Source organism: Cinclus cinclus, chromosome 1, assembly GCF_963662255.1.
Source record: "Cinclus cinclus chromosome 1, bCinCin1.1, whole genome shotgun sequence".
Taxonomy (NCBI): Eukaryota; Metazoa; Chordata; class Aves; order Passeriformes; family Cinclidae; genus Cinclus; species Cinclus cinclus.
In genome coordinates this window covers 32,659,118-32,681,722 of record NC_085046.1, presented here as the reverse complement: position 1 = coordinate 32,681,722, position 22,605 = coordinate 32,659,118, and the positions used below count along the sequence as shown (strand labels likewise).

At 41.3% G+C, this 22,605-nt stretch overlaps 1 protein-coding gene across 3 annotated transcripts; it reads right to left on the bottom strand.

Annotated features, from left to right (window-relative positions):
• Nucleotides 1-1,599: 1,599 nt before the first annotated feature.
• Nucleotides 1,600-20,495, bottom strand: NFE2L3 (NFE2 like bZIP transcription factor 3). 3 transcript variants are annotated; one of them, XM_062508388.1, is made up of 4 exons: nucleotides 19,967-20,495; nucleotides 7,894-7,995; nucleotides 6,949-7,032; nucleotides 1,600-4,806 (listed from the first exon to the last, which is right to left on the bottom strand). In XM_062508388.1, the coding sequence occupies exons 1-4, from the start codon at nucleotides 19,973-19,975 to the stop codon at nucleotides 3,595-3,597; spliced, it is 1,407 nt and encodes a 468-aa protein (XP_062364372.1). In that variant the 5' UTR covers nucleotides 19,976-20,495; the 3' UTR covers nucleotides 1,600-3,594. The 3 variants fall into 3 exon arrangements, with proteins under 3 accessions (XP_062364372.1, XP_062364380.1, XP_062364365.1); XM_062508396.1 differs by having other exon boundaries at nucleotides 6,949-7,567; nucleotides 19,967-19,980; XM_062508381.1 differs by lacking the exon at nucleotides 19,967-20,495 and having other exon boundaries at nucleotides 7,894-8,391.
• Between the last annotated feature and the right edge of the window lie 2,110 nt (nucleotides 20,496-22,605).

Sequence of the window (22,605 nt, the reverse complement as noted above, 5' to 3'; positions counted from 1 at the left end):
CTAAAACACTCATTTAGAGCTGCACTTCAGTGCAGTACTTACTGGTCATTCAGAGTGTGTAGTGTTTCAGCAGAACGATGTGTCTGTTCTGGGAGTGCTTGTTTGTAGGAAGCCTCTACAGGAGTGAATCTAGCCTTGCAGGTCAAAAACCATGCAATGGGGGTTGCAGTTTGATGGAGTAGTCAGCTTGCATTTATTGGTGGACATTTCTTCAGAACAGGTGTGAACCTTAGAGCAGCCAGCAGGTAATGTTCCACAGTACGTATTGCCGCCATAAAAAGTGGGATTATAGTATGTGTGCACAGTGATGGCCTCACCACCTAATGTTTTACTTAATCTAACCTTTCCTGACTCTGCAGTTAAGCTCTTACTAACATCGTAAAAATGCAGTTTACCACTGAAATGTTAGAGACCACTTAAAAGCTTTGGTATTGGGTCAGTATTTTAATGATCATTCCCACTTCTGCATTTCTGGTTTTTGTTGCTGTCATCAACAGCTGTGTTTACAGTTATGACCTTAGTGGTTTCGTAGCTCTATTCAAAAAATGTTGCAGACTTAAGTTAGACTGGTGTTTCAACACAGCAGTAGTAAGGTAGGATGCAGGTGTAATGGTCGTAATACATACCTGGCTCCAGAGTAGTGTCTTTTCACACAGTAAAACTCTTGTTTTGTACACCTGGGATTTTGATTTTGTGAAAAATCTTAATCTGTCAGTTATGAAGCCAAGAGAGAGTTCAGTCGGGTGTTACCCACGTTTTACAACCCTTGCAGTAACAACTTTGATCAGTCCCGTTTACCTGAAAAGTTCAACTCCATAGTGTCTCTATGTTTTGGTATAAAGGTTGCAAATGCAATTTAAGGCCAGTTCATAAAGTGTATTAAAAGCTTAAGCTGTCTAGTCTAGCCACACATCATTTGAGGACATAAAATTATAAAGCACAGCCAAGACCAGGCAGTGTTTGGGGCTCTTTGTTTGGTGTGCATTTTTTTTGTGTATGTGTATTGGGTATTTTTCTTTAAACACAGGCTCGCTGCAGAAAGGGAAGACACTTCAGCAGCTTTTAGGTGAAATAGGAGTGTCTGCTCTAATTAAAAACGGGACATTGGTCTGAATTCTACCTGTGGTTTTGTCCTGTGGGCAGGTAGCTGATGGTTTAAAAAAAACCACACCGAGACATAACACTCATTGTATGAGCAGTGCTGTTGCAGTCCCCAAGAATTAGTATTTCAGCTCAGAGATTTTGTAGGGGTAGAGTTGTTTGTTTAGTTCTGAGGAACTGAAGTTCGTACATCAACTTCTTACAGTTACTGGGCAATAATGACAGTTGAATTAGCTGTCTTTTACAATGTGCAAATTTACAGATAATGGAATGGGATTTGGGCTGATGATGTCTTAAATGGATCAGTTTGGAGTAAGTTGCTTTCCATCAGTATTGTGTTCTGAAAGGGTTACAGTATGCTTTATTTTTTGCATGGGCCATATTTTAACTCTAGCTGTTTCCACAAAGCTCACCTTCCACTGCTACTGAAGTGGGCACCAAAAAGTTTAGGCTTGCTTTTTTTCCTTCCCCTCCCTATGTGAGGCCCTAAAGCAGAAACACTTAGCTTTCTAGACTTCTCAGTTTAGTCTAGTAGCTATCAGATTTTATGCATATAGGCAGTGAAGTAGGTTTAGAGACCTCATCTTGCAAAGGGTTAAGTGCATGGACTTCAGACTGTTAGGTCATTTAATCGATTATGATCACGCTGACTTGAATGTGTACTTCTTCCCCTGCCCCCCCCCAACTAGAAATAAAGTTCACAATTCATATGTATCCAATACCTATTACCTGTTTTGGTTGAAGTTTGTGATCTAGCCAGTAGAAAAATCCCATGTGAATACCAGTTAGAATAGATGTGTCTCACACTGATGCTTAACCAACGGCAAGAAATTGCGTGGGCTCACTAATGAGACTTTCTGCTATGAATTTACGCTTGCCCATTTGAGGCTGTAGTGAAACCAATAAAGACCACATGCACACATTTATTTAAAGATATATTTTAATAGAAAATGCTGAGAAAATAGTTCAAACAGGCTGATCTCATTGATAGCTCAGTGTACTTGGCACCATCTTAGGGCTCCCGTTTTAGAAAATATCACTTGACACTTAACAGTTTTGTTATACAAAGTGCAAGCAGCCTGCATGACTTCCGTGCTAGTGGCAGTAGGTATAATTTGGCATTTAAGCTTGTATGTGTAGTTCTTGCATGTTTGGTACAGGTGACTTTTTAAACATGCCTGAATCTAAATTTGCTCCATTGTCATGATGCCATGACCAATGAGAACTTTTTAAATACCAGCTTTATGTGTTTTAGTTATAAAATGAAGAAGTATTTGTTGTAATCTAGACCTTAATATTAGTAGTTATTTTCACAGTGCTATACGTCAACATTCCTTCCTTATTCATTACAGGCGTTTTTGGCTATCTCTTTTGCAGGCCTTTTTCAGGCTGCAAAACAGTAAGAAGATAGGATGTTGTTAAGTACATGAGTGAATAAAACTTCATTTTAACAGCCCAAATAAATGTCTAACCAAAAAACTCTTCATTGGGAGCACTATCAGAGTGCAACCTCATAATTACAAATATAGATAAATAGTAATTTTGTTCAATTTCATTTAAAGACTAGGGAGAATGTATATTTTAAAAAATCAAATCTGGAATAATAAAGACCCTTTAAAAATACCAGTTAAAAAGGCCACAGAGAGAAACTCAAGTACTTCTTGAGGAAGGTGTTAAAATGGGAGGAGAAGAGAAGGTACACAAGTAACTATCACAGTCACTAGGAAACAGAACAGGAACTCCTTCACCATTGGTCATTTTTGTGGAAGAAAGCTGAGAATGATTTAGTTGCAGAGGATGAAGGTAAGACAATACTGAATCAGACACTATTTTTCAACATCTGCTTGCAGATGGAGTGTGTGAGTTGTAAAATTAAGTGGCAGATTATCTTTGCTTGGAGTTATGATGGTGAAAGTAATGAGGAAAAATGCAGTAGCCTCCCGGGCAGCTCTCCTCAGAAAACTAGGAAAAGCAGAGCCGTTCTGAATAAATGCAAAGCATGCAGTTACCTCTTGAGCCTCTGTAAATCCACAGTGAATTTGAAGATGCACTAGAACTATATTTCTTTCAGTGCTAGAGAATAAATAAGGTCATTCTCTGTATAAAGAGTCAAGTATTCAAGACTAAAACATTTTCTTGCATGTGTAACATTGATCTAAAGTTGACTTTTATCCCTCACTGATGTTCTCCCCTTTGCCCCCATTACCAGTAACTAAAGTCCTAGTTTTAATGTATGTCTATAAAGCTACACTTTGGTCTAGCTCCTTTAATTCTAACTAGAACTAAACAGATTTCCTCATCCAGAAGCCTCAGCTCACAGACCTTCTAGCAGATCACAGTTGGGTGGGTTTGCCAGACCCTTGAATACAAAATATTTCTCCTCAAGTGTAGTTGTTTCTTTTGAACTGCTGTACTCACTGACCTTCAGTCTTCACACAAGTATTCTTATCCTTTCGGGCAAAATAAAGGGGATTTAGGTGATCTCCAGTCATCTTACTTTTGTTTCTGCTCTTTTCTGTGATCTTGTTGCTGTTCAGATTTGGCCAAGTGCTTGGGAATTATGAAAACACCTCCATTGCTACTGCAATGAATGACATATTGGCATGGGTTAACAGGTCTACCCTGGTCATCCCTCAGTCTGCTGAAAATGTCATGGTACAAGTTGTTTAATTTTTGCTTTATCTGGTTGATTGATTTGCTACATTGGGAGTGCTCCTTTTTAAGGCTCTCCCTTTGTGTTTGGAGATTACACACATCTTCTTCCAAGTTAAGAATTGCATTCAGTTTGCGTTTACGACATTTTTGGGCAGCTACCTTGTTTTTTCCTCTTCGTCTGATGTCACGTAGAAGTGATACCTGAGTTTCTGTAAGCTGGCTCCTTGCTAGCATGGTGTTGAAGGAGTCGACGGACATGCTCACAATTTCATCAACTGAAAATGGTATTCTCAGAGCTTTTGCACAACGCTCATCTCTGCTCCGGTTTGTAGCAGTAGAATTGTGGCATCTGTCCTTTACTTCGTTTGATTTCTTTATCCACATCTGTTGATAATGCTCTGGAGTGGATGCTGCTTGACTTGGCAGTTGATTGCAAGTGTGATTATGAAGAAACTGCTGAAGTGTGGCTTCTGTAGAACACTCTGCATCACCTGGATATTCCACATGGCTGTGCTTAATGTTTTCTTGGCAGTGGCCACCAACAGCTCCTAAGCCATGTGAAGAAGCAGATTTAACATCACTGCTGTACCCAACAGAATCTTCACAGCAGACTGAGAAAGAGGTGGTGGTGTGATTTGAATTCAAAGATAGTCCTGAATCTGAGCCAGGCTCTTCAAAGATCTGAGAAACTTCTATAGGACTAAAGCCTTCCTCCAAAGCCAAAGTCATGAGCTTAATTTCATCAAAATTATCATCATGGGCTGTTGGACTTCTAAGGTCAGCAGCTGAAAATAGCCCTGTAAAATTTGACCCATGAAACAGTGATTCTGGATTTGTGGTATCAGAGCTTGTTTGAGGGAAAAACTCTTGCCTTTGTAAGTGTCTTAGTTTTGCATTTACTTGAGTGGGGTAGTCTGTTCTTAGTAGCATGGCATCAGGAAGACTGAAACTGTTCTGAAGTGTCTGGATCAAATTTATATTGTGGTGTGAGGATGATGGGTCTTGGCCTCTACTAGAAGTAGCAAGTTGTGTATCTTCCAGTAAGTTCGCCTAAAATATGAAGGGGGGAAAAAATGGGATCTTTCATAAAATGAATGCTTCTACATCCCTCGTCTACACAGTCATGATCAATTTATTTTTTAATATTCCACTACTTGATTCTATTAAAGCCAAATTTTTATGTTAAACCCTTCTAGCTATTTGGAATGCTGTTTCCCATCTGTACAAAGCATAATCTATACTGGCATATGGCAAAAGGAAGCAGGAAGGGTGCAGAAGTGACTGAAAGGAAAAGTACTGCAAAGGACAGTGGGGGACTGATGAGGGTTGAAAAGTGGGACTATTGCCAAGTGGACAAACTATGGCCTGTTATGTCTGATCTGGTCTAAGAAAAATGTCCTTTTATGAGGAGTAGTCATGACCCTTCCCTGGTAGTGGTATTGATGATTCAAGAGTGAGCTGGTTCGAGGCGGTAAACTTAGAAAACAAACCTTTTCAAGACAAACAGCTCATCTGCAGATGTTAACCAGTAAGGACAGCAGTGAAGAAAAGAGGAGTGGAAGACAGGAGCATTAAGACTGTGCTGTTGCAGTCTCACTACTTAGTTGAGAGTTTAAGAAGTTTACAAGGCTGTGAGGTGCCAAATTTTGTTTAGCTCCATTTTACTGAGGTTTACTGCATCCAAAACTCAGCTGAACTGTTTTACTGCTCAGGTTGGAGGTAACATCCCCCCACCAAGCCACATTTTTTGTGGATGTCTTGACTTTAAATTACTACTCGGGATTTTTACAAAACCAAAGCTGACATATGATGCCTTGGTCCTGATGTTCAAACAATAAACAGGACTGGTAATGTTGTAGTAGCACTAAGGTCCATCTTTAGTGGACCTGAGTTACAGTTGCTGGGTCTTGGAAGCACAAAGCCACTGTCCAAGATTATGTCAGGTGCTTGCTGACAAGCAGAGTACTCATAAAATAGATGGATACAAAGTACTTGAGAATGTAAATATATCAAGTAGGAAGTGTATAGGATCCCTCCATAGTTCAGTGTCCTTAACTGTGTTTCAGAAAAGGACTTTCTAATTGCTATTCAGTGAACAGACTATGTAAAAAGCACTTTCCACAGGGAAGGAATGATGTATCCTAAGGACCAGAACATCTAAAGTCCTCTATAATGCTTACTGGGAGCTCAGGTAACAGAAGAAGGTCTTGCCTTATTTCTCCTAGGGAGTTACCCTGTACTTGACCACCTGCAGTCTGGGACATACAGATGCTATTTTTAATTAATCCCTTGAAAAGAATGATTCTTAGTAAGGCAGCTGTGAAAAAATCCCACTCACTGTAAAGACTTGATACTTGCAGAAACAATCAATCCATATTCAACAGATAGACTGTCACAAGATGGCAGTGCATTAATAATGTTAAATAAAATATGCAGTATGTTACTGTGCATTGTAACAGCTGCATGAAGGCTAGAGCCAAATTCCTTTCACATTCTGAGAATGGAGAAAATTAAACTGATGAACTTCTACATCTCGTTAGTATGCAATCCACTTCCAGAGCTGAGCAGAAGAGGAGGCTAATTTATGGGCTAGAAGGTAATAGCCAAGCTAGAGATTCCCAAAACCAGATAAGCATGAAGTTATATGGAAAATGCTCATGACCCCAGAAGAGGATCCTATGATGGGAAGTGTACATAAGATGCCCCCAAAGTATTGCAAAAAATGAGAGTAGTAACCCTGTAAGCCCCTGACCCAGTATTTATGACAAATGTAATCATTCACCACAACTGCCCAATAGCTGCTCCTGTGTAATAAATCAGTGTTGCTCTAGAGAAACACACCAGGAACTGCTGCATAAACAGCTTTGTTTAATACACAAACTGGTATTAGGTTTCAGAAAGCAACTATTAGTTGAACAAACTGTGTTTTCCAGTGGCTCCATCCAACTTTGAACACCAGATTACAGTAAAGACACAGCTCTTACACCAGACAAGTTGCTGGGGAAAATCTTCCCCAATGAGAGCTGCTGTAAAAGATGGATAGTAGCATCCTTAGCAGTTTCAGGTAAGTCTTACTACACTGATTTGCTAATACATTCCCAGATTGGGTGGGGTTGGCTTTGGTTATTTGATAAAACAGTAATTGCTGACTGTATTCCAATCTATTGGCAATACCTGTATTTTCTTATTTACCTCTAGCATGTTTTCCACCTGTGATGGCAGAATCTGTAAATAGCCCTCTAAGGAGAGAAGGGAATCTACATGGTTGCTGTTGTTCTGTGACAAAAGAAAGAGAAACACGGTGTAAAGCACACATATTTTACACAAAAGGAGGTAAAAATCAAAGTCTGAGAGGAAACAGAGCACAGTACAATACTGCTGCTGACCCCACTATCAATTCTTCATCCTGATGGGAGATGACATGTTGCTAGAATGAGGAGAACAGCTCCATGGCTTGAGCATCCCTACACTGCCCACAACAGCAGAACTGGGCTTTCCTCTGAAGCTGTACCTCCCCACCACTGCGAAAAAATCAGGTATTTGTTCAAAGCCAAGCTCTCAGGGGAGTGGCAAACAGAGAGGCTGGCAAGACACCTGGATCAGATGTTCTCATCTCTCACAAGGTCAAGAAAATGGAGTGTCCCTTTCATTGTAGTTCTTAGAGCAAAACTGAAGAGTCCAGTGTCCCAAATGTAATTCTACATCTGACATCTACATCAAACTTCACATAAATGGTGAGAGGAGTATAATTCAGGATCCATGTCTCTAGGGTTTGTAGGCAAAAACATCCTTGTCCACACAAGCACAACACCTTCACAACAGAGAAAATAGACCCAAATTAAAAAATTACTAGTTGCAAGTGTTTTCTGTAAACTTGTGAATATTTCAACTACTGAAAAAATAGTGGGGGATTGAGGGAAGGAGGCAATTTTCAAAAAGGTGTACAAGGGCATAATTCACAAAGCATTGTCTGAAGTGAGCATTCTTTCCTACCCTGGCAAGGAACACTTCAAATAAAAAGAGGAAATAAATTACTCTTTTCAAAACCTTTCACTACTATTTATCTTAGTGATAAGTTCTATATCCTTCCCCGCTTCCTCTTCAGTTTTCCCTTCTTTCCTTTTTTTCATTGCTTACTTGATTTATGTCTTTCTCCTCTTCTTGCAGTTCCAGTTGATCCTCTCCTCGAGGTGGACAGCAGTCATCCAAAGCTCCCTGACATGCTTTCAGGTCAACATCCTGAAGACACAAATAAAATGGTTCTGTTATGCAGCATGATGTCAAAATTAATCTATAAAATGCACTTTTTTCCTCCAGTGACAGCATTCCAATAAAATTTCCAATTTCCCAATAAAATATGCACTGAACAGGTCATGTGGTTGAACTGAGTGCGTAGACTTTGGGGGCAGAGTAAGACCAGTGTCAGTTCAGGGGGAGGCAACCACCACCTCCTGTTTTAGTGCCCAGGCACTGAACCCATCTGCAGTAGAAATGGACACTGGAAACAAAGTCTTCTAAACCAGACAAAGAATCATGATGTGATTTCATGAAAAGTTTGGACTATCAGTGTCTTTTGGAGATCATTCCACAACAGCATATCCAAATCCAAGCCAGACAGATAACTCAGTGATGGAATCTTAAAATAGGCAATTATACATGGCTGGTTAGCAAAATCCCTTGCTTACCTGTATTAATTGTAATAGCAACTCTGCTTCCCATCACTTCCATGTAGACATTACCCATTTTCATTTATCCAAATGATGGAGTTTTCTCCATCATCTCCAGTGATAAGATGATTCAAATTTAAGGGCCTCAGAAGCAATTTTCAAGTTTTATTTTATTTATATTCTTATCATCAGACTTCTTCATTGTTTATTATACAGGGATGGAGTATTACTAGAGTAGAAAGGAATCAGTGCTAATTCCTATTTTTAAAAAGCGTCTATTTATATCTTAAAATACTTTGATATTTCAACTTTTACAGGGCAAGTCTCTATTATTAAAATGTGAAACCCAGTGGAATGGCAGCCAGAAAACCAAGTGGCCACACTGCATTAGTTCCAGGTATTCCCAGCAAAATGCTGTGGCAGGAGCAGAAAAGACAAGTTTTCAAATGCAGCAAACATAATGAGATAGTGTTTGGTTCAAAAAAATCTCAGAGAACAATTTACTTCACAGTTTTGTAATGAAAGCACAGACTATATAAAACCTGCAGTTTTAATAGTCATCAAGACATACACAAGTTTTAAAATTGTTCCTTCATACAAAACACATTAAAAAGTAAATATAAAAAGTTTAAAAATAGGACTCTGGAGTAAAATTAAACACAACCTTAAAACAAATTTATATTATTTTCTATTTTGTATATTCTATTTAAATATTTAAAAACATGAAAAATGATTTTATTTTAAAGTAATTTTGTTTGTTGGCTTTCAATTTTTCTGTACTTTTTTCAGGAAGAGAACTTCAGCTTTATAAACAGCCATTTGTAATAACATATAGATGTACAGGGCACTCATCTCTCACTCTGATGTAAGAGTGAAGAGTTTCCTTCAATTACACCTAATACCATTTCTACTCATTAGAAATTATATTCCAGTACATTATGTCTTCTTTATCAGCTGCATGTGGAAATGACCAGGTGATTTTTTTACTGCTAAATATGAGAAAACAAATTTACTTGCCTAAAACCAGACATACACACATACAAAACAAAGATAACAACAAAACAAACCTCCTATCCAACAGTTTTCTCTGTGCAGTTAAACAGGAGAGGGCATTTACTATACAACACACTGAGAACATGTTAAGTAGCTACTTGCAAACACTTAAATGAGTCCAGTGGAGCAGATCACAGGCATGAAGTCAGTCCCATACTTATGTGCTTGCAAGATCAGGGCTACGTTTTAATTTTACAGAAAACCAACCTAATACTTGTCCAATTAATGTGACATGTTAATAGTCTAATTAATAAAATTCATGATCATCAAAAGTGAATAAGAAGTCAAGGACAACTGCTATTAAAGCCTTTAAGCAGCTCCTCTGGAGCCAAGTGGCCTGGAAAGCTGCAGCTGTGGCAAGGTATTCAGCTCTAGGTAACACAACAAATTCATTAATCTACTGGCTGCAGAAGAGGCAAATGCAGGAAATAGTAAGAAATGTGGTATCTATAATGTGATGCCTCAAAAAAGCTCTGGGTTTGCATGCAGAAGGTAGATGAGTAACAACTTGATTGTTCCTTTTAAAAATTCCAGGTGTATAAACCCATTCCCTTGCCAGGGAAAATAAAAGCTTGGGGTAGCTTTGGGAAGAGCTACACATGGTGTGTCCTATTCAAAATCCTCACAGTTCAACTTTCTTATGGTGGAAATCTGACTGCAGATGACGATGGTCTGCTGTAGTCTACAATGGAGATAGTCCTCCCCCAAACCACTGTGAGGACAACTAAATTTCTGATGTACCCGATGGGACATCTCCTTTCTGAAGGGATACCAAATGCTCCTGACGCTCACAGAAATTTGTGAAAATTGTCTCTTATTAAGTTCCCCAAGATGTCAAAGACAAGTGATTTTTCAGGTCTTTTCTTATCAAGCTATAAAACTGTTGACTGCTAAGGAAATGGAGAATATTTCTGACTACAGATTTTGGAATTTATCTGAAGTCTGCATTCATTTTCATGTATCTTTTAAGGGGGAAAAAAAAAATCTACTTTCCCTACTCAGTCATAGATGGTGTCATGGTATCCAGCTGCACTACAGGATCACAAACCATTTTGCCTGAAGGACTCTCTGCCTTCAGCACAGAATGGAGGTCAGAATCTCCCTCTGATCTTTGCACAGAGCTCCTTGTGATGTGAACAGTGGTGCTGATGTGAACTGGCAGAGGTGCCAGTGGGGAAGGGAGGGAAGCAGGGTCTCACATCTGCAGTCATGCCCGTTCCCTGTAGCTTATTACCACAAGGAATGTGTCATCTGAGTGAGTTTATAATGCTGCACTATGTGTCTCTGAAGATTAGTCTTACTAACACCATTTCTTCCTCCAGCAGATGATATTAAAATATACTCATGGCTGCTCACAGCGATTATTGCTGCAGTAAATTTTCCATCCTTCAAAAAAACCTCTTTTCACCTCTACCAGAGAGAGTACTTGCTGAAGAATGCTGACCCTGTAGCCAGGTTTTCACAACAGTGGTGGTATAGATACAGAACATGTAAGATATTTCACATTACAAATTTTCACCTATGAGATCATTTCAGTGAAACCCTCTAAAGAGCAATCAACCAGAACCTTTTCGCCTTTGTTTCTCTGTTTTGGCTTTTCATAAAAAATCCCCTGGATAATGCTGATAAAGGTTTATTTACTCTTTATTACACTTCACACCAGCCTGTTAGTTTTCCTCACTGATGAAGAATGACTGAACAGCACAGTTCAACAACAGAATGCTTCCTTCCACACCTGTTGTACCACTTGGGACTGACTGCTATGGGGACAATAGGAGGGGTGTCTCCCCAAGAAACAGCTACACAATGTTTTTGAATAAGGCATTTCATTAAAGATACCTTAATTCTACAGACTGGATGTACATCTAATGGCAAAATCTTTATTACAGAGTCTGGATATTAATCTAATGACAAGAAGGATTAGGTGTAGATACTATTTACTCATAACTGTGCTAAGCACATTCAGTGTTTCTGCCCTTCCCATCCTTATTTTGCAACAAGGATAACAGAAGAAATAGTAATTTGAGTTACAGTAATACTAAGAAATCAGGACAGCATGTGGTGATCTCCGTACAGAGGAAAAGACTTAATTTTTGCTGATTGTAGAAGACTTAATAATACCACCAAACCCATTTACTACAGCAGCCTTTCCATTTCTCCTGCTGGAGGGTGTGGAAGTTCATGCCTCCAACAGTAGGCTGTTTCCAAACTGCAACCCTACCTGAGGACAATCTTCAGTTTGCATCTGGAAGGACTTCTGTGCAAGCACAAAGCCAGAGAGTTGCACTAAAATTCTCAACATAAAATAATAATAAAAAAATAAAAAACCCAAGTATCTGAAATTTTCATCCTGCTTCTGCCACTTAGTAGTTTCAGTTGCATTCAAGAACACAGTCTGAGTATGATTTACCAAATTATCCACCAACCTTGTATGTGGAGGGCTGAGCTCTAACCATGTACCTGCCCTATCCCTACGGTACAGCTTACCACAGCTCAGCTATAGACTTCAGTCTGTCAGTCTTTGGAATATGAAAAATAGTAGTTTATGTCAAATCTGCTACTTAAGGAGGGCCAAGAATCAATGTGGAAGTAAGAGAAAGTATGGTTTTGTGGGTGGCATGGCCTACACTTAATTGGAAGCACGCTGCCTGCTCTGGCAGGTTTCCAGAGTTCCTTACTCTGTGTTAAACATAGAGCCTTCAGTTTTCAATTAAGTAAATCAGAGTATTGATCTCAGCATGAACTGAGTGTAGTGTTCATTAAACTATCCCTCCACATATCTCCTCCCCTTGCTTCCTACATCCATGTCTTATCTGCTGTCCTTAAAAGAATGTACAAGGAGCAGAACCTGCAATGACACCAAAATACAAAAAGGTCTACCATGGCATATTGGATGGGTGAAGAAAATCTCTCTGAAGGAGCAGCAGAAAGCATAATCAATCTGTTTTCAGCTATTGATCTGTGTGCAGTTGGCACACAGGACTAAAACTACACAACCCAGGGCTACAAGTGCACAGAAATACTTGAACTAGCTCTGGAGAAACAGAAAGGTCTTGCTGGAAGAGAGCAGAGCAGACAGGGTGGCTTGCCTGGGTGCACAGACAGCACTGAGAGGCATGAGATACCTGCCCCTGGAAAGCTGCTTCACTGCAGTCAGACTCAGAGTTACCATTACATTTGCTCCAGTGATGGAGCAAAGGTACTGGAACACAATTATCTGCAAAATAACTTTTTTTTTTTTTTTTTTGGTACTGATTACTCATGTATCCTGTTCATGTGCTATCTTCTAATTACATTATGCTCTCTTTAGTTAAGTTTTAAACTGCTCCATTTATGTCATTAACCTTTAAAATGGTTTTCTACAAACTTTTGTCCCATCTCCATTACTAACTGCACTTCTCTGTAGAACTAGCCCTCTCCTTGTTATTAGCTGAAAAGATGTGGCACAGGCCTGGCACTCGTTGCCACATTTTGAATAATTAAGTAGTATTTCCAGAATAGAATCATAGAACGGTTTGTATTGCAATGATCCTTTAAGTTTGCACAACACCAGCAGAAGTTAAGCAAAACAGCTCCTAGTAACATAACCAGCAGTTTCATTTTACTACTTGGTAGGATTAAATACAATTAATAATTAAATATAATGATGTGTATCTGATATCATTCGGCTCAAATTTTAGTGATCTTGCTCTTTGCCTGGGTACTTTAAATATGTGATAATCTTACAAACCGATACCCACTTGATAAGAAAAAAAAAAGAAAGAAAAATATTTCTTGTTGTTTTTCTATATTCATAATAAACCCTAAAATATCCTGAAAGCACCAGAGCAGAAGAGTACTTTTTTTTTTTTTTAAAGCAGCCAAGGTTTAGGATGTTTGGAGGGTGCAACGGTGGATGGAAACACCAAATATCAAAGTAACTTCCATGTTATATATGGATGGGTTTAAAAATGACAATAAATCATGCTAGCTAAGCAATGCAATTGAGTAAATGAAATGGTTCATAGATGTCACTCCAAATGTGGCACCTGTCAAACATTCATGACATATCTACTCTAAATCCTAATAATGCCATCTGGGCTGCAACCAAACACCCCCTGTGAGAACCCTCCTGTGTGCTGCAGTGAGATGATAGCATCTCTCTAACCACATGCATTTCAGGGCTTTAGATAGCATGGGCCAGCTGTGTCAGCTATTACAAAACACACACACACTGTGTGCACTCTGTTCCAACACAAAATTAACACCAACCTACTCCCCAGATGGAGGCAGACACACGTACACGTTGAAGACACAAGAGATTGACAGTGTTGTCATTGATTTCAATTAAAACATCAGTTTTCATGCTGAAAATAGCTCAATATCCTCTTCAAAATGAGCTTTTAAAACCACTTCTAACATACACACCAAAAAGGTGCAGTCCAGCCATATGGCTGTGCAGATGTTTTTCACCAGAAATTGATTTCATTGTAATGACAGACAACACAGACAATAGAAATCTTCAGTTCCCCTCAAAGCTGCTGACTAGAACTTAAAGACTAACTAGCAAAATAGATAAAAGAATGCAAAAGTAGACACACAGGAAACTAAGTATAGCTGGAACCAGTGGATAAACAGATAATGAGGAATACAGTGGCTTTTGTGGCAAAGCCATGTAACAAGAAGGAACAGCACATGTCCTAGGGCGAGTTCAAGGCAAAGTCATGTGTCACACTGGGGGCACTCGGTGAGTACGACCACCTGAGACCCCTTCAGACAACCCTCTAGGATCATAAAAGGGCTTGTAGTAAGAGGCACACGCATGCAAATTAGCCCTCGGAAAAGTCATATTTATGTATTAGCTAGGAAGCACGCTGTAATGAATACACATGGTCTTGATGGAATGAATACCTTGCTGTGAAGTTTCACAATACACCGGCGATTACAGGAGATATCCTCTGGGTGTGTTCAGCGCACTAAGAATAAAGAATGCCTGCTTTCTAATACTTCAAAATGTGTTTGAAGGTTTGTTTCCTAGTCAATTTGGTATCAGTAAAGTATGCAATATCCCGGAGAGTAAATGTGATGAGGATAATTAAATTTATTCAGTCACTCTTCCAGATGAAGCACAGTAAAAAAACCAAACCAAAACAAAACACCAAAAAAACACAAATCCAATGCGCCCTCCCCCCCAAAAAAAAGAAAAAAAAAACAAAAACAACGAAACAAAAAACCACCAAACCCAAACCCTCCTTCTATGCTTCTGGTGCTCCAGGATACCTTCTTATGTGGTCAGTGAAGTACCTGACATCAGTAAGACACCTCCCTTCCTTTCCTGCTCTACCTTCACCATAGGGGTTGTATACCCCCATTGACATGATGTAGTCAGTACTGAATAAAGACAAAATTACCCAGGGACCACCCTTTCAGATAAAACTTTGTCCACAGTTCAACTCCCGATGTCTTCCTTTTGAGTCCTCCTAGGCAAACACACTTTCTCAGGTATCCAACTCTCAGCTTTTCAGCCTCTTTGCAACACCAAATGCCTGCCAGCTCACAGCTCTGAATAGGGAGCACAGTCAAAAGTCACAGTCTGACACTTCTGCTACTCCAGCACTTGAGTATCTTCACTTTCCCTCTGACCCTCACCTGTAATTCCTCTTCTATTTTCCACATTTACCACATTCTAATTCTTCATTCTTTATGCTTGATATTCCCCTCATCTACCCTCACATGCACTTTTCATGCACCCCCTGCACTGGGAATACCTTGGCCACTCTCCAGAGAGCAGGAAAATGCTGGTGTAAGTCAGCCTAACACCAACTTCCTCTAACACCCTCCCTGAACACTCCTTTGACTAGGCTTTTCAAACCCTTGCAAGACCAAGTTTGAGGTTTTTCTTTTATGTCACCTATTTCTGAAACACCATGAAATCCTTCACCTCCTTAAGGTGAGTTCTGACTAACATGTAAGGGCCATTCACAAACAGGGACCCAAGCCCATTTATCTACTTACAGATGCCTCTCCACAGCACTACTGCTGTGTCCTACTGCCCAGTGAATTCAAAAGAAAAGAAGAAAATAACAATTTAAAATATGTTCGGCAAGTTAAGTACACAGCTTCAGTGGGAAGCTCTCTAATGGACTAGAGATAAGCCTTTGGAAGAAAAACTTCAGAGAAAAGCCTACCTGGTTCCTACTTAACTTTTACTTTACCAAACTTTGACACTCACCAAGAATTAAAAAAAAAAAATCCATAACTCAAATTATTCTCACTCAATAGAAATACTTCAAATGGTATTCAAAGTCCGGGATGGAACCTCCCCTTCCAGTGCTTTAATACCATGAAACTCTAATACCATGAACACCTCCGACGGTGTTCAAAGAACTGTGCTTGTATGAGGTGTTACATAATTTGACTCAAACCTCCCTTTCCAAAAAGTAACACAGAGACAACAGTACAAACAATACAAATTATCCACTGTGCATCTTCTTCCTTAAATTCTGCAACTCATAAACAACAGCAATGTTAGGCTGTTAATTATTAATTAGAGCATGTGCTGTTTAATGGAGTGCAGGAATTCAGCTACTGGGAAGGGCCTCAAAGATCTGTTGAAAGAATGCAATACATTCAGATATAACAAACCTACTTGACTTGCGTGGGAGCAGAACCTTCCTTCTCTGCTACTCCCTGAGCTGGAGCTTGTTCCACATGGAGTGCAATGACCCAGCACAGCAACTCCTGCTCTCATTCAGGCACTGCCTCTTCTGCTGGCATAGGCAGCATCAGTGCCTGGGGCTCATGTATTTGGAATGAAAATTTTTATTGTAAGACTAACACAGAGAAAAATCTGAAGAGCTACACAGTCCATTCTGGCTCATCTAAATATTTTCCCATGTATATTCTGTAAAAGATAAAAAAACCATCAACTTTTTAAACACCCTTTCTTCAAATGTCTACATATATACATACATACATAAACACATACTCGTACATATAGAAATACTGATATACAAAATGAAAGAGAAAAGAAAATCATTGAATCAAGTAGAGCAGTTCTGAACCCTTGCAAGACCCTCAGCTAAGACACTGCTGTGTGACAAGCTTCTTTAGACTTTCTCTGTTTGGGAATATTATTACCATACACATAGGACTGATGCCACATCTTGCAGCACTGAGGCCTCCTGTTTCCCCACAATCAGTTTTTAAGGTGCTTTGGAAAATGTGTCTTAATCATTTTTCCTACAGACTTAGGGCTTAGTGTAAGAGCTTTCTGAAGTGTTGTTGAGGCAGCATTACATGGAGAAGCCTGAGGAAAATACAGTTGGCAGAGTGGGGCATGGAATGTAACCCAAGTTATGCGCCTGCAGAATGGTTTCTCTCTTTTCCCCACCAATGTAAGACCTATACCCAGTGTCAGCTACATGTCTTTCCCCTGCCTCCTTTTTTTTTTTTTCTTTTTGCTCCTTCTGAGCTTAAGCCACACAGTGCCTCTAAATTTCAGTTTTACTTTTCCTTAAAATAAGCTATTTCCTTGACCAATCCAACAATACTTTTCAAGCATATTGGGGGAAAAAAAGCAGATATTCCCAACTTCACCTATGTGAGCAATTCAATGTGGCCTACTCAGTGTGACTTACTTGTGTGAGTAGGTTCCAGCAGGACAAAAAAAGTTAGGCACCCTGTTTTCAATAGGACATGTCAGCACTCAAACAAGAGCTAAATATTAAGGAGCAAGTGGTGCTCCAATTATAAACCCTTTCCTTAAGAAAACACAAACCAAACCAAGCAGGACTGTAATCTCTTTTTCCAGCAAACTGTGAAGAGAAAGACTAGATGCGGCACAAACACTGTTGGATCTGGGGGAAGAAAAAGTAGCCTGAGAAATAACCACCCCAAAGAAAAGACCTGGCTCACTTTTAGGCTTTTTATCTGTTTCCTTAGCAAACACGACCACTGGAGCCTGAACTCTTGGTCTTGGGTGTTCTGCAAAGAGGTAGGGCCTGAATCACCACCTTTCATTACCACATAAATTAATCTATTTTCTTGCATGAACTGATGCATGTTTTTCCAGTTATCCAAAGTGAATGTTTATTGCTTTGTAATTTCCTCTAAACTCATGGTTCTCATGGAGCTTAGTCTCAATTTTAAACATCCCTGAGAACGAAACCTACAAGCTTTGATGCTGTAGCTGACCCAGATCAGAACAGTGCAGAGCCATTAAACTGATACCCTAAGCCATAGGGCACATCTACAAAAACCTGCTCTGACCTGCTGTAGGGGATGCAGGACAGGGCAATATGGACAGTGCAGAATTAGGAACAAAAAAAAGTTTTTTAAACGTGGTCTGCATAGCAGTACAAATGCTTTTATCCTTGGTCCTGTTACATTCATCTAAGAAAATAAGTAGCAAGACACTGAGATAGTATGATTATTTTCTCCATTAAAGGGTGCATTTCAGAGGAAATATATTTTGCTATTTTTATTACTAAGGCGACAAAATATTGTGGGGCTTACATTTCCTCAGCAAGCCTATATTTGATTACAGAAACAAAGAAAATGAAATAGTTTGCTGGAAATATAGTGAACACAAAGGTCAGGGCTGATCCCAGATTGCTAGGCAGCAAGCTGAGTGTACGAACCCACCTATTCACTTTACCTCTTGTCAAAACCAAAGTGCTCAGGCTGTTCTAACACTGCACCTTATCTTAGCACAGGACAGAAAAATAGGCAAACCCCTTCAGTTTAGTATGCTTCAACAGCATGCTTTGGCCACTGAATTAATTTTCATCTGCAGTGGTCTTCAAGAGCAGCTTTAAGTACCAGATCTCAAAGAATGAGGACCAATAGCTTGCATTGTGCTGTCAGCAGTATTCTCAGCAGGGACTGGAGTCCAATGAATAAAATCAATCCAGGGACAGCTAAATCCAGCTGCAAACTTTTCATGATGCCACACAATATGAAGCACAGAAAACCAAATACTTCCATCTGTTTACACAGACTTCTTGTGGTGATCTAGTGCAGATAAGAGAAATGCTAAAAATAGCTCGAATCTATTTTCACAAATTGAAGGTTATAAATCAACAAAACCACTCTGGAATCCATTCTAGTACAGTAACATTTTGACAGCATAAGTAGAGTCAGTCAAAGCTACCAAAGGTAACCTTAAAAACAAAGACCTACTTTTTGATCTGTGTTTCATGTTTTGGACCTGCCATGTGCTTCAAAAGACGTCCAGTGAAACAGACAGAGAGGTTTCCTGATATATGTCCCTTTCCACTATATTTCAAGAACTGAACAATGCCTTATCTTACTCCAATCATTATTTTACCTTAACGCATTGTGCAAAAGAGAAAGGCCCAGACCTACATTTAGCAAATAAATGAATCATCTTCTCATCACTATCTCTTACAGTTAGGGTGTTGAAACTAGTTTTGCAACTACTTTACAAAAATAACTAAGTTAACGCATGGAGAAATAGGGAACAAGAAAAAAAATTAAAAAAAATTAGAAAGAAAAATGAAATCTACCATGCATGACAAATTAAACAATTACCAGATGATGCTGGTCCATTAATCCACAGCAAGAACCAGCTATTCACAATTGTTCAAAACCAACTTGAAAAATGTTGGTAGCTAAGCTTGGTATTACAAAATGCACTGAACATCAGAGTCACAAGCCCACCGTCTTGGCATCCCCGTACCTTTTGTATCCACAAAGCCCACCACAAAAGTCCCGGAACATAAACTACGCAGGAAACAATGAAGCTCTCTATTCCCAACAGCAATTTAACTGGGGAAAGCCGGCGGCCCGCAGCTGGGTGTCTTGGCTAATCTTGGAGCTACAGCTGTGCACACAACTCTCCGGCTCTGCGCGGGACGGGGCCAGAGTGGGCGCAAGGCGACGGAAGCGCAGGGAAACTGCTCATGGCTGCTGGTGCTTATTGCTCTGAAACTGCCGGGCTGATCACGGAGGGCAGACAGAGGGGGCCCGGAGGTTTGCCATGGCACAGTAAGACCCTCGACGTGTAAGAAATATTCCCGACAGGTGTAGTTGGCGCACTACGGCGCACACGTCTAGGTGAGGGGTGCGCCATGTGAAACGCTCTTGGAGAACACATTCCTGCAGCTGCGTGATATCCCGAGCAGCCTGTGTGCCCACGTGGAGAAAACAGAGGCGATGCCGGAGGAAACGCCAAGCAGAACTGTCCGTCCGGGCCTTACAGCCCTGCCCAGCAGGTGACAGTGGCGCTGGGGCCCGGGGAGTGCCCGGGCCAGGGCAGCTCTGCGGGGCTGACCCCGCTCCGCTGCGGGTCGCTCCGTGGGCAGAGGCAGCGGGACAGCCCCGCACACCGCCGGATGTGCGCGCCCCTCCTGGCCCCTTTTTTCTTTTTTTTCCTCTCTGTGGGACGGTGCCTGGCTCAGAAAAGCCCCCTCCTTCGTGTCCCCACCGCTCGCCCCTCACGGACACCCCAGACCACCCCGGTGCTCGGCCGAGGACGCCTCCCTTACCTCCGCCATGGAGCAGCCGCCTCCGCCGGGGCCGCCGCCGCCGCCTCATCCTCCTCCCGCAGCGGGGCGGGGCACGGCTCCACCCGGGCGGGCCGGGCGGGGCCGGCGGAGCGGGAACCGCGGGCTTCGGGGCTCGGTGCCGCAAGGCTGCCCGGCGCAGGCCCTCGGGGGGACGCAGGACACACGGCCGCGGCCCCGCTCCTCTCGCCGCCGCACCGGCCCTGCCCGCGGATGGGAGGCGGCGCCGGGGCGGGGAGGGACGGGACGGGACTGTACAGCCCGGCATCCCACCTGTGCGCTGGGGCAGAACCAGCATGCGGCTGGGGAAGCGAGCTGGAAATAAAGGAGACGAGCTACAAGGGGTAGCAGCCAGAAGGAAATTAAAAATAAAAAAAGAAAGTTCAAATTAAGAGATTCTCCACAATTAAGAGATTCTCCCCGGTCAATAGAATCTCCAAACAAAATTACAGGATGCAGATAAGGGGTTTTAACTACAATCGACCTGCTGCTTAACTATTTTTTCGGTGCCTTTTCTTTCCCACCTATCGACCTGCGTTTTCCTCGGCACATCTACTCAGCGCTACAGGAGTTTAACTCTCGCACATGCTCGAGATGTATTTTCCAGTTGTGTTCTTTCTGTCCTCTGAAAAGGTCTCTTATCACGTCTCATCACTTATACTTATCTGAGTGTTTCAGACTTGTTTTGGCATTTGCGAAGCATTAGGCTGTTCGGGCAGACCCTGAAAGTGTCACTTCTGCAGTGATAACTCTGTGCGTAACGGGTGCAATTTCTCAACTTCACTGTTATCACAGATGACATTTCCCTTTTTCGGTGGGGTCCAGTGTGATACCACGCTGTGAGAGTATTACAGCACTCCTAACGTTTTATTGCAATTTTTTTCCGTTGCCAGCCTTTTTTTTTTTTTAAATGCCAGAGTGACATCTCTGGCTTTTAAAGTCGAAGTAAATTTGATTTTGCTGTGGGAAAAAGTAAATTGTATGTGTGTTAAGGTAAATATATTAACAGTCATGATTCACTGCATAAAAGCCAAGGCAACCAACCTAAGTCCTTATATTCCAAATTATGCATTGGTGTTACACCTTTTATTTTTTGGCGGGGGGGGGGGGGGGGGGGGAGGAGCAGGGGGGGTTCAGCATTGTCAGAAACTTTGCACATGATTTTTATGTTTGTAGATCAAGTCTTCTGATGATAAGAAAATATATAACAATTGAACATAGCCTGTAGAATTTCTTGCAAGCAACGGAGAGGGAACTTTGCACATTGCGCTCCCCAAGGGAGACAAGAGCCTCTTTGTGGCCACTGTAGGCCACTGCAAGGATATACATGAAACAGGCCTGTTCAGTCGTTTAGTCTTCCACAAGTTGTGTTCAAAATGTTTAATAGAGGTTCTGAACTGGTTTTGGCTGCTAGGTTTTCGTCTGGAGTGAGTTTTAAATCATAGTCCTTAAGACTCTCAGCAACACACACAGGCCATTAGAGAAGGACTGAAACCTCAGGCTGGCCCAGATGCCTTAAACTAGAGATAACCTTCGCTCAGAAGAGATTCCATGGTGGTAGATTTAGGGATTCTGTTGAGGTCTCTGGCTCCCAGTATTCAGAACTTTAAAATCCTGCCCTGAAATAGTGATGAACAAGTGTATGCTCAGTTAACACTGTCCCACAGAGAAGGCATTGGTGTCAGGGAGCCCTTGTGTGCCTTTTCCCAAGCAATGCTGTGACTATTTTGCACGTCAGACACTGTTGACATAGACAGTCAGCCCTTCCTCCTGATCTGCAAAGTCAGTATTCTTTCTCTGCATGTTTACTGAGAAATCAATGCAAAGACCATTACATAGATAATGTCATAGTATGAACAGCCCTTTAGAATGGACCCCTTAAACAAGGGACCTCCCCAAACCTCTTTGTCAAGTTCACAGCAGCTGTGACAATTTATACCAGTTTGGCTTGTTCTGGCAGTTCATTGGTGAGGGAAAAGAGACAACTGGCTTCCCTGTGTTTGACTAAAAGCTTGATCTGAGCCTGTAAATAAAACATAGAATCAAAGAAAATGCTGTGTTGGAAGAGACCCATCAGAAGTCCAGCACTGGACACCCCAAGAGTCACACCATGTGTCTGAGAGCTTTGTACAAAAGCATCTTGAAACTCAGATGGGTTTGGTGCTCTTACCATTTCCCTGGATAGCCTGTTGTAGTGTCCAGTCCCCCTCTGGGTGAAAAACTTTTCCCTGGTACACAATCTAAACCTCCCCTGTCTTAGCTTCATGTAATTTCCTTGAGTCCTGTCACTGGTCATAAGAGTGAAGAGATCAGTGTCTGTTTCTCTGCTTCTCCTTGTGAGGATGTTGAAGACCACGATGAGGTCTCCCTGCAGTCTCCTCCAGGCTGAACAAACCAAGTGACCTCATAAGGCTTCCCCTCCAGACACTTCACCATCCTCGTGGCCCTCCTTCACACACTCTCTTGCAGTTTAATGGGTTTTTTATATTGTTGCACCCAAAGCTGCCCCCAGCACTGGAGGTGAGGCTGCCCCAGCTCAGAGCAGAGCAGGACAATCCCCTCCCTTGCCCAGCTGGTGATGCTGTGCCTGATGCTCCACAGGACAGGGTTGGCCCTCCTGG